General features: G+C 43.0%; 1 protein-coding gene across 4 annotated transcripts in view; it reads right to left on the reverse strand.

Annotated features, from left to right (window-relative positions):
* Nucleotides 1–13,646, reverse strand: part of EFNA5 (ephrin A5) — a 275,330-nt gene extending 261,684 nt beyond the window's left edge. For all 4 annotated transcript variants that reach the window (XM_036411254.2, XM_036411255.2, XM_036411258.2 and 1 more), the window contains exons 1-2: nucleotides 13,559–13,646; nucleotides 13,356–13,523 (exon numbers count right to left, since the gene is read on the reverse strand). In XM_036411254.2, coding sequence (XP_036267147.1) covers nucleotides 13,356–13,480 — 125 coding nt within the window. In that variant the 5' untranslated portion in view covers nucleotides 13,481–13,523; nucleotides 13,559–13,646. The remainder of the gene's footprint in view (nucleotides 1–13,355; nucleotides 13,524–13,558) is intronic.
* Between the last annotated feature and the right edge of the window lie 1,913 nt (nucleotides 13,647–15,559).

Raw genomic sequence — 15,559 nt, forward strand, 5'->3', positions numbered from 1 at the left:
ACAAATATTAGGTATATCAATTCCATTTTGAACAAAACCATTGCTTAAGATATGCAAATGACTTCATTTTAATCAATGAAGATATCCTATTTCTAAACATAATGAATCACCTAAGTACATAGCTCACTTCTCTTTTAGGAACCACTAAGTTATTCACACATAGTACCAGAAGATTCTCGCATTTCTTTCTCTCTCGGAATCATAAAACTAGAAACTCAAGTGGCGGTCACCTGAAAGTCATTGCCTCGTGTGTTTATTACACCTCCGCAAGTACAAAGCTAAACTGGCAAAATACACACAGCACCATCATGTCTCCATTTACTATCCTGCACATTCACCGTTCTTACAAAATGCAACCCAATGTTTTAATTAACTCCATTTGCCAAGGATTTAAAAATGAAAAGACTGGCTCCTGTCCAATAATTATCTAGAAAAAAAAGTGCTGGTAAAAATTGTTGCAAAACCAAAACGATACTTAAATTAAGCGTGCTCGCCATCCTTTCGCCTTTTTTTGTTTATTTTTTGTAAAAATGTAGCTGATTTACAGTACAAACCGTTTCATTTGCCTTTCTGTAATCATTTCATAGAGGTATACTGGCTAAGAAAGTCGACTTACTGATGCTTTCACAGGCTTGAAAGTTTTTAGGAGATTAGGCATATGTAGTTGTACACACACAGTGAAGAACAAAAACAAAAAAAGGAAGCAGGCAGAGTCATCTGAATTTAACTGGCTCCATTCTCTATTTGTTAATACAAGCATCACATAATATTTGTTTTGGGAAAGCAAATGATATATAAGCTGTGAAAAGGCAGAAGCACATTTACAGACTTTACACTTCCTAGACTCTACAGGAACAAAGATCTCTCACTGAGGGCACCAGCATCATAGAATTTTCGAGCAGGAAGGAATTTCCCCACGAGCCATTTATAACTCCACTGGAAGTATAGATTCCTGAAAGCCACCCACAAGAAACCCAGCCGGTGGGAGCAGAGAAACTGTTAGTCATCTTCTATGCTGATTGTAAAATGAACATTTTGGGTTCATTTAACCATATGGATTTAAATTGGAAAGCGTGTTTGTTTTGTTTTTTAATCCGTTTCTGGGGTATAATTCTGCTATTGCCACATAACATACATCTGGGGAAGGTTGGCAAATAAATACCTTTGTAGTTTTATGACAGTATCCTCCTTTACTTACAACAAAAATCCCTGGCCTATTTACTTTTGTTAGTGGTGTATTTTTAATGATGCATAAACCCGAATGAAAAACTGTATTTTATTTGTCTGAGATTTGAGGGAAAGTGGCTAGAAATGAACTAGGCCTTCAGACAAATAACTTTCGTTCGTGTAAATAGTAAGCCGATTTAGATATTGTAGAACCAGATGGAAAGTTCAGGGCAAATACAACAAGAGTCCGTGAGGAGCAACCAGAAGCAACCTCTCGACGGACTCATCTAGAACCTTGCTGCTCACACGGTGGCTAAGGGCCCCATGGCATCTGGATCAACTGAGAGCCTATTAGAAATGCAGAAGGTCAGGGCCCAACCCCATCCCTCCTGAATTAAAATATGTACTTCAATAAGACACACACCCGAAAGGGTTTGTGACCAGATCACTTGTGAGAAGAAGCAGCGATCTAGAAATTGCTAACCAAATGCTTCATGATGGCAGGGATACTGTCCATACTGTTCACTCACTGTGACATCTCCAGTCCAGAGGACAATGCCTGGCCCACATGGATACCAGACAATTATTTGTTGAGTAAATCCATATGTAAAGATTTCTTCTATAGTATTTTCTACTTTGCACTGTAATGGTGTGTACAAAATTCTTATTTTTGCACAGAAGGGTAAGTTCCTTAAGGGTACAGATGCTCTCTTACTTAACTCTGAATCTGCTGCATGCTTCCCAGCGTTAGCACACATCACTCAAATATTTTATCAATTTTGACTTATAGATACTCAATAGAGGAATTATTACTGTTAGGTATTCGATATAGTAACTATTGGCTTTAATGTGAAAACTTTGGAGAAATAAGTTAAAACCAGTATGTAACTCCTGAAATGACCCACCTGGTTTTGGCTTTAAATATAGTAAAGAGACTTCACCCAGGGAATCAAAATAATAACAGAAAATATTATGTTGCAAATGCTATGGAAATATTATTATATAGGGCCAAGTCCTGATTCTACATGGTACCAGAGATAAGGGATGGCATGGGTGATTGAAATACAAAATTGATTCCAAAACCTCATGTTATTCAATGGACTCAAAGTCTTGTCTCTTCTAATTTCATACAGAAGTCTGTGTGTGTATTCATACAAAGTTGTGTGAAGCTGCTATACATTTCAGAAGTCATTCTTTTAGTTTTATTTTCTTTCTCAAATCCACTTACCAGTAGGCAGACCCAAAGGAAGTGAAGTAGCCAAAGCTATCAAAAGAGTAAGATAGTGATAGGAGAGCTACACAGCAAATGAACTAACGAAGCAATTAGTCCTCAAATAGCCAGATATACACAAAAATCTAAAGCTAAGTGAAGAAATAATTTCTAAGAGACCATTATGGGGGTTTTGAGGATGAAGAAGTCCTAATACATGGTGACAGAAGATGATTTGATCTTGGGAGGTGGGCACACAGTGCAATATACAAATCTACACCTGAAACCTATGTAAACCTATTAACCAATGTCAACCCAATAATTTTTTTTTAAAAAAAAGATAATAAGAATCAGGTACATAGCATGGCCGTGTTGATGACAAGACCATTCCAAAATAATACTCAAAATAATGAGATATTCAGAGTCATAAATGTTGCTGATTCTCTCAGTCCATATTAAACAGGATACTAAAGCAAGGACCCCCTCAAACCCCAATAAAAATCTGCTTTTTTTTCTCTTTAATTAACTAAGTTAGGTTGTCCTTTATTCATTTTTCCCTTTGGGAGAATCATCAGATATGTCTGATCCCACATATATCATATATATGTGTGTATGTATACATATATGTACCACACACACAAAAAGTGTCATGCTGTTGTTTTCCCAAGAGTATAGTTGACAATGGTGATAGCAGAGTGTGTAATTAGTTCTCATTGTTTCCCTGACAGCTATAGTTGTATACAAGACCCTTTTCTTTTTATGTTGTAAATGCTATGGGAGAAAATATACTAGTAACAGGCATTTAATTATGGGTCTAGCAAACACAATGGGAATATCTCCAAAAGATACTAGAAACTCCAGGACAGCTAAAACATCTATTTGCAGAGCGGGAAAAGTTTTGTTCTTCAATTACAGTAATGCTCAAAATATTGATGACAGGCATATGATAGAGTCTCGGGGAAATATTTTTTTTAAAAATGTTTCTATCAACAATAAAAATATGTCTACAAGGCTGCATCAATACTAGAACCAAGGATACTGTGGTATCTGTATTAAAATGTTAATAAGAATAAAAGCATTGCTTATTAATAAGGGAAATACTCCTTAGAATAGCTTTATGCTTTGATACTATCAATGAAGAGTACAAAGATTCTGATTTTTACTTTGCTTTGCACAAATTTAAAAAAAAATAGTACTTGGGATATCAAATATCTGGGTGCTACATTCCTTGAGGTTTACTTTGTTTTACACGGTATTTAAAATTAAGCGTTCTCAAACTGCTGCCATGGCGGACACCAGATCTGTCACCAAGGTCCTTTCTCGCCTGATTAATTAGTAATTGGGAGACACATTTTAGCAGCTTTCATTTCCCTATTATTTTCTCTAATTTGACACAAAACCCTGTCAGAAGCACCACTACTTGAACTGTTCTCCTCTTAGTACTGGGTCACTACATTTTAATAAATGGAGCCCCTGCCAAAAAACTATCAAAACAGGCATAAAAGTTTATTGAAGCTGTAACAGTACACAAATATATGAAGAAAACACTGAACGCCTCAGCATCTGAAACATTAATGGTCTGTCTGAACCCAGGGGTTACTAGCGAGATTGCAGAGCAGAGACTTGAAAGAAAAGGCCTTTCATCTGTCTTTAATAAAATACATACATACATATATATATATATATATATATATATATATATATATATATATTAGCTTAATAAAGCTGAACACTTTGGTGCAGCAGAACCATCCATCTGAGGCCTCTCCATCATCTCAACCGAATGAATGAATTCACTGGGAGGCAAAGACTGTGAATACAGGAATACCGAACCCACCCAGAAGTCACGGGAGCCAAACAAAGAAACATTTTTTATAAAGGGGAAGGTGAGGAACTTAAAAATTGAGGCTAAGGGGCTGACACTTTGGAGAACCACAAGTAACTCCAGAATTAGTGTCAGCTTCTCAGAGTGTCAGTCACTGCAAAAAAAAGCATCCTGCTCTGACGGTGGCTCAGGACACTTGTGTGCCAGGGCAGTGGCCATGCTGTGTGGGTCAGAGGTCACAGCTTCCACATTCCGACATCTGTCTGTACTTTTTCTTGCCCTGAAACAATAGAAGGGGAACCGGGCTCATTTGCCTCCACTTTGTTTAACCTAATTGTTAAACACTAAGGATCATCTCCACATATTTAGAAATAGTTTACATTTGTCCCCATTCCCGTTTATCTCCATAAAATTAAATACTATAAAAGCTTAACCAAAAGGTTAAGTCCTCTACACATTGTTAAACGTTCAGTAAATGTAACAAAGTCACATATCCCACAGGGGACTAAGGGAACATGAAATATCAAGTAGCATGTCCACCACCATCAAAATCTAGATAATAATTTGCACCACAATTATCCAACCAAAATAAGTCATGTCTTGATTTTATTCCAACCACAATTTAATGAGAAACTAGTTTCATTTGCCTTTATAATGTGTATTATCACAGAAAGAGGCAAGAGCTAATTGTTAATTATAGTTTCCATATATACAGATAACTCACTAATAAAATTTAGAATGGACTCTGACAGCTCAGAAGCAGCAAGAAAAGAAAAAAAAAACCACACACACACACACAGAAGTTTTTGTTAGTTCCTTTTAAAACAAAAACAAGCACTCAGTTATTTTCCTCTTTTCCAGGAAGTCAAAGAAAATGGATGATGGATATCAGAGGAAAGTTCTTCGGTACAAAAGCTGTCAACTCACACCTGATCTTTAACAAGGAGCCGATGGGATGGATATTTCATTCTTAAAATGTGGATTTCATTTATCGCTTTTAAACTGTTTCTACAGCCACCAGAAACCCTGCTTCTCATGCACAGAAGCAATCTGTGACATAGTGGGATTCAAGCTGTGCCTAGTCTAATCAGAAGGACTGAGTCAGGTTACTGTGAAATTAATCTGAAGGAAGTTCTGTTTTTACTGCAGGACATGGGAATAATGTTTTCAGACATCATCAAACAGATGCAGTAGCGAGAAGTGTAGTATAAATTTTGGGTAAAGTTTACTAGGCCACATGTCCTTCCAAATGTGCCCAAAAATATAAAACACGGTGAAAAATATAGCAGGCTCAGTGGATATACTCTTGTGAATTTTAATACCAAATATGAATGTACTTCCAAAATAATTTTTGTAAGAACTCACAAGGAATGGTATAGTAATGGCTCAGGGAGAGCCTATAATTCAGGGCCAAAAAGGTTCTGGCTTCCTGTTTCTGGAAGCATCCCAGATGCTTCATTTTTAGAGGTACTACGTTTTATCACTATCTCTTACTGAAGGAAGATTCCTGGTACCACTGAGCAGTTTGGGGTGGGGTGGGGGTGGAATCTCAATCAACAAAAAGAACTATTCATATAGTCAGAAAGAGGAGTAAGGATTTTTTTTTTGGGGGGGGGGGTTATAATAAGGGCAGTTAATATATTACTTTGAAATTAACAGGTTGTAAACTGCAAGAGAAAATTGCACATGTAAACATGGTACAGCCCAAAATTTAACATTAAAATGAAACATGCCCAAGTTTAAAATATATTATTACTAGGCTAAAACATCCTCTTTTATCAACAATACAAGTAGATACCATTTTAATGAGCTCACAAATAACTTAAAGTAGAGCTTTTAATGCAGAGCCCTGACAAAAATATTTACAAAGTGGTTTAGTCCTTTTCTATCGTCCATATTCATTTCCGGGCCGTTCTCATGAAAGAAAGAAAATCGGTCTTAAAACAAGATGGCTGCTTGTAAAGGGGGAGGTAGGGGGGCTGATTTAGCTAAAAGCCCAAAACCTAGAGCTTTTCTAAATCGGAAAACAAGGACTTAGTCATATTTTCTAATCTCCAAGTATGTATTCACGCACCTCTACATAGAAACCTATGGGTTACATTGTGCAGTTATTTAAAATTATTAATAGCACAGCAATTTTGTGAAAGGTCTAATCTTTGTGTGCTAATAATGTGATTGTCCAAAAGGTATACAGAGATTTCATATGGCCAAGATTTCTACTTATACTTTACATCAGAATCACAATCATCAGTCATGGAAATCAGGTCACTTGGTAAGTAATAAAAGGAATAATATCGACATATCTCTTAAAGAATCCCATCAAAAATGTCCAATGATATCCTGTTACAAACACATCAACTGCATGTATTTGGCTTTTTAAACACCCAGGAACTTAACTGTTAGACAATCTCTCCTTGAACTGTACTTTGCTAACCTTCCCTGGAGCAAATGGCAGGTTAATTCTAATGACATATACATAAAATTTAAAAACATTTCCCACATTTTGAAATAATGATTAAACGGACTTTTTTTTAATCGCTCAAAACTATTTTTATTTCTCACTTGAGTGGAAAATAAGACCTGACAGTAACATTTTCTTCAACCTGTCAACTGTCAATTGTATGAAGGATGTTTCTAAAGATGACAAAGGTTTATTTTTCCTTATTGAAAATGATAGAATCCTACCTGAATGAAAGCTGAGCTAACTAATCATTACTGTGGTAGACAACCGTCTCTCGGTAACCGGATAGCTTTAACTAGAAGTTTTCACTATTTTAAAATAATGTTTTTATTGAAACCTTTGGCTCACTGTTTGAAAACAATATTAAAAAGCCTCAAAAATCAAAAGTTTACATCCACACACATTTCAGGAAATAGTGCAGAGATATCAGTAATTTACAATAAATCCTTCAAAGCTCATTAAGGAGTATAAATGATCAAGAATACTGAGATATAAGGAACTTTTTTTTTTCATTTATAGTGAAAAATGGCACAGAAACACTTGCATTATATTAGTACTTCTTAATGTTAAACTAGGTGCTTCTGTGTCATTGTGCTGCCTTGGTTATGACTGATGTGATTTTGAAAACGTAAATGCCGACAAATTTAAGGGGAAACAGACCAGGTAATTAGTAATACCCCATTCAGAAACACCGGAAGTTCAAATTAATCACAAGAAACTTTTCTACCAAACTATCTCAGGATATAGCTTGAAAAGTAGACAGAAATATAAATTTAGCAATATAAATCAGGCCCTTAAGAGAGATATTAACTTATTGGTGGTTAGCTGTCTTGGACCACCATCGTAAGACACAATACTAAACGTGGATTTTAATACCTCATTCCTTATACTGCTCTTTGAGATTTTTATACCTAACTATGAAGTTGTGATCTGTCACAAATGATCAAAAGGCAATTTTTTCTCAGTTTGGAAGATTGATGCTGACTGAGTATCCAGTGGAAGTGGCCAGTAAGGAAGGGCTCACTGTGCTTAGGGACATATAGGCATACTTTTCAACAAGGACATTCCAATCAGAGCTGCTATTTTAATAGTTTGTACATAGATTCTGAAAAGAAAGTTGATAATATATACTCAGTGAATATAGATTTGTTCATTACTAAAATACAGCTTTTTAAATCATCATTGCTGTACTGTAAGTTACTCAAAACAAACACAAAAATGAAGAAGGCTGAGTGGCTAATAACCCAAATATTTGTATTGTGGGGAAGGGAAGAAATACTAACCAATAGACCAAATGCTACCCACATGTAAAATTATGGTCTTAACATTTTCTTGTTTTGTTCATTTTATATTTTAATATATACACTTTCTCAAAGGTGCATTACATTCTTTAGCCATGTACTTCTCCCAAGCTTGCAAAGACCAGGACTCCTGAAGGACTAATTGTATTCATTCATTTTCTTGGCCCAGCATGAAGCTGGTAGCTTGCTTGGTTCATAGCAACAGGGGAGAAAAGGAGGCGTTCATTTTTATCTGTCCCTATCCAACAGGAAATCAGGCCAGAGGACAGAAAGCAATGAAATCCCTGTTCAGGAGGCATCTTGCAAGATTAAATGGCAAGAAACTCACAAGGTTAATTTGCCCCCAAATAACTATGTGCTCCAAACCGGATCTTCAGCATTCAAAGTAGAAGTCTCTAAAGCTATTGATTATCAGCCAGAAGACACATGGCAACAAGACATCCATTCAGGGAACCAATGGTTTAGTTAATGCCACTAAAATCAACTAACAGGGAGTAACCAACTACTGAAGGCTCTCTCTGATTCTTTTAATAACAAGGAGTTTTCTAACGTCGGCCTCACACTGGAAATGCCCAACTAGATGTACAGACAAGTGTGCCACAAGCACGGATGTTCCCGTCACCTAAGACAGGTGACTACTTCTGATAGCTCATTATGAGAATATAATAAAATGCATCCAGTGGGTGAAACGTGACATCTCAGTAGCCGGCTTCACTTTTCAAACTTCCATGGAAAACTGTCCAACAACAAGAAGCATACTTCCCTTTTATAAATGTCTAGATAAAATAGGGGAATAGAAGGAAGAGTGAATTCAGCTCTCCTAAATGAATAGGGGTAAAAACATGACATATAAATCTCCGTCATGCAGCTTTATTTCTATCCGGGTGTTTTTATAAGTACTGATATGAATAAATATCAAAATAAAAACCTACCTCATTATATCTACTAAACTGATATACATCAAAGCTCAGAATCAATAAAGAAATTTTAAGTAATGCCTTTTATTTGAAGAACTTTTTTTAAACAATATTATTTAAAACTCCGAGACTTTCAAAAATAAAGTTAAATACTTTACAAGTCTGGAAATAAAACTTATTCAAAACAAAAATTAATTTCCCACCTTTCCTCAGAACCAGTTTTTAGAGTTAAACCAAACTGATTTCACTTACTTGTCAGTGGAAAAGGCACCTTGCTGGCATTAAAACACTGATGGGTCAGATTTTGAAAAATAAAACATAAAATTTTGAAAGAGGAAAAATACTCAGGAATCATCTTTAGAAAAAATTACTTCTCTCTAGTTAGCCTCATACATATGACCTACAGGCTAGAAGATTTGGGAGTGTTGACCTGGAATTTAAATCACTTTCACAACTTCAAGATTACATGTTAACAAAACTAAATGTTGTCAATTACCTGCTATGTTCACATTAAATATTTAATCTACAAGTCTCTGCAAGAACTGAAAAGCCCAAAGAAAACATATGATTAGATTAAAATTTTAGTAAATCCCAAATGAATTACAGAGGTATGTTTTCTTGTGAGAGAATAACATTTTAAATGGGTGATGCTCAACCCCGAACAAAAGCAAAGCACTAAGTGAGAAGAATCAGTATTCTTAAAGTGTGCTGGTTGTATTTGCCTTTATTCCATCCATTAACACTAAACAGTGGGAGGCATCTTTAATTATCCTAGCATCAATTTGGCAACTGGTCAAAAGAATCCAAGAACTTTTCCATATACACACACTATGTAAAAGAATATTTTCATTAGAAGCAACAAACGGTTTATAGTGTCCTTCACTCAAATTAAGTAGGATGTTCTTAATATTGAGTCAATTGTATCTTTATAAGAGTAGCTACTAAGGAGTCAATAAAGTTTTATTACTAAGAGTCTTTTAAAAAGTTATTTAAAAGCTTTTTACATTCTTAAACAAATCAAGGACAAATAGTTATATTCTCCTTGATTTGGATTTTCATTACTCCAAGTTACTGAGTAACAGGCCAGTTCAGAATTCAGAATAACGTGTCTTAACAAGATCATTCTATTACTCTCACTACTTGGGTAAAATTCATACAGGTTTTCAAATTTTTTAAATATGAAATATGCACTTAGGCAAATATTACCATGCATTTCTACTCAGACTGATAGTTTTCAGTTGCTACTTCAGAAATTTGTGCCAATTCAACACATGAAATTAGTTTGGACCACCGCCCAATAAGTACTGGCAACTAGAAAGTTATCAGCATTTGAAAATTGAGCATCCGCTTCACAGAAGTGAATACCAGGGAAGATAGATTCTGACAGCAAAACTATCTGACAGCAAATATGTTTAATATTTTATCATCTGTGAACCTATAATAAATGAATGGATACTTATGGTATCAATGGAGTCAGTAATGAAACACAATGTAGCAAATAAATTCCTACGCCTACACAAGTTATAATATAAACTATTTAGACCCTGTGATCAAGATGTGATACTTAATTCTAATTTTATCTAAACATAATTTTAAATTGAAGTTGATTGGCATATGCTAAAATATATTTATTTCACTTGCATGGTATCATAGCAGCTTAATGTGTCCACTGAACTTTAAGTCTTTAAGAGAAAAATATTAAGAATCCATTTAAGTTGCAATTAAAGTTTTCTACTTTTTTCCAAAAGGCTGAAGTCTTTTGATTATGTTATTAGTTTAGCAAAATCTTAAAAGATAGGGTTTATGCAAAACCAAAAAGCATGACTAGATTACCTTGGTAATGATAAGATATATGAAAGGGAAATGTAAAACACAGAATTTATAGAAGTCAGTAAAATGGTGCAATTTTCTAAAATCCTGTGTCACTATCTTGTGATAAACTCTTTTTTCCCCTGAATTACTTACTTTGCATTTAGTTTCTTTTAAACTACATCCAAGCTGACTTTTTTTAATGCATCAAAAAAGCACCGTCTTATTTAACACATTAGAGACAAATCTGCCACTCAGATTTATAAAATTATGTTATTTCTAAAGTAAATTTTAGTGCAATAATATAGGAAGTTTAAATAAATCCATAAACCCCTAAGAATACTAAAGTTGGGACTGAATCTCTTGGGAAAGGAGGTCTGTCATTCTTTCTTTTGAACATTATCAAAGTGATAATGATCAAATAGAAAGGCATTTCCACAAACCTCAAATTAGAATACTGACTGGAGCATATTCTTGGACCTTAAAAATTCTACTGATTAACTTTGTCTGGGCTGGTTCAAAGATACCATGGCATCCAGAGCATAGCTGTTAAAAACATGACCTGTGACAAAAATCAATGTGACCAAACAACAGTATCAAAAGCATAAAACAGAGATAACCTAAGATAAAATGTCCTCACGCTAACTCAGATTAGTTTGACAGGTTAAGAAGTAAGGGTAGAGGGGTATCTATCCACTGATTCTGTTTTAACCCAGATGACCAGAACATCCAAGTACCCAAATAAATTAGTGAGAAAGAGAGCACGCTATGAAGTTTGGCATGGGAAAGGAAGGACAACCAAGAGCAAAATGCCCCAAATTCAACTACACAATGCCACTGTCATTTTACTTAATAAGGCACTAAAAGTTTACAAATATAAATTCCTCCGTTTTGTATATGCTGTCTAATAAAGCCCAAAGGGGAAGCAAACCAACCAGCATAATGAGGCTTGCTTTTAACACCATCACAACTGCAAAGCTTGATCTATTTGTCTTGTCAGCTTTAATAAAAGGCATTTCCTCTGGCAGGATGGCTTCTTTTTCTCTTTTTCTAATAGTGGTAAGTGGCATGTCAAAGAAATAGCTTCCCATCCCACCACCCACCTCCACAAGACTTTTTTTTTCTTTTTTCTTTTTTTCTTAAACCAAACTTTCAGGGATGTCTCCAGTTCCCAATTCTGCCAGGCAAGCAATGAGAGCTTGGACTACCTGAGTGTGACTATCTTTCCTAGAGTAGCAGGGCAGGCGGGCGGTGGGGGGGTACTCTTTCTCCTTTTGGCAACCGGTGGGCCGCCATTGGGGGAATCTGCCCCTATCTTCACTTGAGATGACATTAAGCGGGAAATCCCTCCCATGCCTGCAGAAGCAGGAAGGCGGGAGGACCACGGAGAGGTCCACTGGGAGGCAGGAGGCACTGGGAGCGCGCTCCACACTCCTCTCCCCAGGCGAGCTGGGCGCACAGCAGCCATCAACTCTGCTCTCGGAATCCCGCCACTGTCCTTGCAACTTTCACTCCAGCCCAGGGTGGGGAAAGCCGAGATTTGGGGAATAGTGTTATGTCCCTCCTGGGCGGGCACCGAAGCCAGCCCGCAGCTAGAAGCTGGCCTGGGTCCCAGAGAAGCAGAGCAATTTGGACCCAGGGGGGCAGACTGCTGCCCACAGGCCTGGGAGAAAGTGGGGCGCTGAGCGGAGCTGTTCTGGATTTGGGGGGGCGCAGGGGGGGGGGTCCAACTCCACACTCAGTGTCCATGAACAAGGGGTGTCCGCTGGTGGTCACCGTCCAGCAGCCGCGCTCGGGCAGCCCCGGGTGCCCACCTCCAGCCTCTGGCGGACACGGTGGGCTTCGGGGACCGCGCCTGCTCCCCCGGCTGCACCCTGCCATGGCAGGGGACGAAGCGCTCCCACCTCCCTGCTCTGCCAACTCCAGCAGCTCGCCCTGCACACATGATGTAACCCGGCATTAGATCAAACTTTCTGGCACCTTGAGCCCACCCAGGGGTGGAGGAGGTGGGAGAATCTTCGCCACTGCCAAGAGCGCCCGCCGGGCCCGGGCTGACCCAGGGGCTGGATCATTTCCTTGCAGTTAAAAGAGGAAAATAACCTAAAGCTTCCGCTTCCCTGCCCCCCCTCACTTCCCCCAGCCCCGTGCGCTTTTTGAAAGCACCAAGAAAAGAAAAGAAAAATTTTTTTTTAAAGAAAACATAACAACTTTGGGGGTATTTGGCGGGTCTCCCTGCCATCCCTGCGCACCCACGCTGCAGGCCGGAGCTGGCGGAGGCGCGCCCCAGGACTGCCCGAGACCCAGCCCCGCGCCGGGACCGGGATGCTGGCCACCCTGCCCGGCGGGTCAGCGGGGGAAGTCCGGCTTCCCGGGCTCCCGCCTTTTCCGAGTCTCCTCGCTCTCTCCGCAGAGGCAGCCGGTCGGGGTGGACCCGGGACTCCCAGGGGCGCCGGGCCTCTCTCTCCGCGGTGGTTTAACAAAGGGAGGCGCAACGGAGGCGCTTCCTGCCGGCGCCCCGAAACCGGAGCGCTTCCCGCCGGCGCCCCGAAGCCAGCAGCGCGCTGCCGGGGCCGCTGCTCGCCGGTCCCTGCTGCCGCCGCCGCGGCTCCCTCCGCAGGGCCCCGAGGCCCAGGCAGCCCTGACTCTTCGCCCCCTCTTGCCTTACCTGGGGTTGCTGCTGTTCCAGTAGACGGCGTAGCGGTCGGCGACGGCCTTGGAGCCCGGGTCCTGGCTGCGCACACACATCCAGAGCAGCAGAAACAGGAGCGTCAACATCTCCACGTGCGGCATCGCGCCCGGCCAGCGGCGGAGCGCCGGACGCGCCGCTCCGGGGGGGAGAGAGAGAGGAGAGAGAGGGGGCGGGGGGAGAGAGAGCAGGGATCCGGAGAGAAGGAGGGAAGGAGGGAGAGCACGAGAGCGAGAGAGAGAACAGGAAGCCGAATAAATAGGAATAAATAAAATGGAAGAGGAAGGAGGAGAGGAAAAGGCACACACCAAGCTGGGGGCGGGGGAGAGCGAGGAGAAGAGAGGCAGCGGCGCGGAGGGGCTGAATGCAAACTCGCACCCCCACTGGAGGGTTCAAAAGGAAAAAAAGAAATCACAAGATGGAGAGAAGCAGGCGAGTGTGCGGCGGCGGCGGCGGCGGCGGCGGCGAGGGCGGGGAACGGGGTGCCAAGCTGTGTCTAGGGCGGCGGCGGCGGCCGGTCACCCCGGGAGCAGGAGGTGCGCGCCAAGCCGGGCGGCGGCGGCGGCGGCGCGGGTCGGGGCGGGCGGCGGCGCTCGCTGCACGGTCGCCGGGGGCTGCTGCTCGGTCACCGGGGTCTGCTGCGCGGTCACCGGGGGCTGCTGCGCGGTCACCGGGGGCTGCTGCTCGGTCACCGGGGGCTGCTGCGCGCCGCAGCCGCGGGGAGACATGCACCGGCCCACGGGCCAGGCTCAGGTCCCCGCCGCCCGGGGCTCTCGCGCTGCGCCCCGCTTTGGCTTCGTTCCTCCAAGTTACTTCGGCGGCGGCCGGTGGGCAACTGCAGACGGAGAGAGAGCTCCGTGCGGACGGGGGGCTTCGCGCCGGTGGTGGCCGCCTCCTCGGTGCCTTCGCTGGGCAGCCCCCAGCAATCGCGGAGGAGTCGGAGGTGTTGCGGTTTCGGGGCGGTGCGCTGCGCTGGGAAGGGTGGAGATCTCTCCAGCAGCCACAAACCCAGCCCCGCCGGCGTCCTGGAACGGGTTAAGCGGCAAGGAAGCTGGCGGCGAGGAGGAGCGGTCTTGCTTCGTAAACCTCCAAAAAAAAAAAAAAGTTTGGCTCTCCGCGTCCTCCAGCAGGTCCCCGGCGGAGGCGGACTGCGGCGGCGGCGGCGGCCCCGCGGGCGCTGGCCTCGGGGTTCCCCGCGCTGCTTCTCTCGGCGGGTGTGGGTGCTCCGAGGTGAAGGGAGAGCAGAGGTCACCAGCCAGCCGGGCGGGCGGAGCTGGGATGCCCGCGCCCTCAGGACGACGCCACCCCAGCCGCTCGGCTGCAGGAGCGGGAGGGGAAACAATCACTTTCCAACGAATCCCTCCAGCTCCGGGACGGGCTGATGTCAGTCTCCGATCGCCTTCCTTCCGGGCGCAGGAAGGAGCCCCCTCGGGACGCAGCGCCCCGAGCCCCGAGTGAGCTGCTCAGAAGTGTCCCTGCGTCTCCGACGGGTTCGGCCCCAAGCCCGGCAGCAACTTGTAGAGACGCATCAATCAGTGTGAAAGGGAGGGCGTGGGGGGGGGGCGGGGGGAGCGCACGAGCGAGCGGCACCTCCCGATGACTACATCAGAAAACCTCTCCGATCCTCCCGCAGCTGCTCGTCTTCCCCGCCGTGGGCGCAGCAGCCAGGAGAGGTGCAAACCGCCAGCCGAATGCTCACCCCGCACCGGGCGGGGAAATAAACTTGAGTGCGGCGGCGGCGGCGGCGGCGGCGGCGGCGGCAGCCCCGGCAGCCCGGGAAGGATGGAAACGGCTGGCGAGAAGTGGGAAGGGGTAAAAGTCAGTTTTGCAAAAGAGAGAAGGAAAAAAAAAAGGGGGGGGGGGATCCGAGGGGGATGCTTTATGGGAAAAATCTGCTCGGGCACGCCCCTTGTTAATGACCTGCGTGTAAAGCCGACAGCAGCCGCGACCCAGCAGCCGCCCGGGAAGGAGGCGGCACGGGGAGCGCGGGGCGCGGGGGGCGCGGGGGGCGCGGGGGGCGCTGGGCGCCGGGCGCCGGGCGCGGGGCGAGCTCGGACCGAGCAGGGGGAGGCGCCGCCGGCCAGCGCCCGCCACAGCCGCTGCAGCCGCGGCCCGGGTCCGGGGGGCTGCTCCCCTCACACCCTCCCCTTCTCCCCCGTGCAGGGAACTTGGGAAGGTAGGTG

This window comes from Pipistrellus kuhlii, unplaced genomic scaffold (genome assembly GCF_014108245.1).
Source record: "Pipistrellus kuhlii isolate mPipKuh1 unplaced genomic scaffold, mPipKuh1.p scaffold_m20_p_4, whole genome shotgun sequence".
Lineage (NCBI taxonomy): Eukaryota > Metazoa > Chordata > Mammalia > Chiroptera > Vespertilionidae > Pipistrellus > Pipistrellus kuhlii.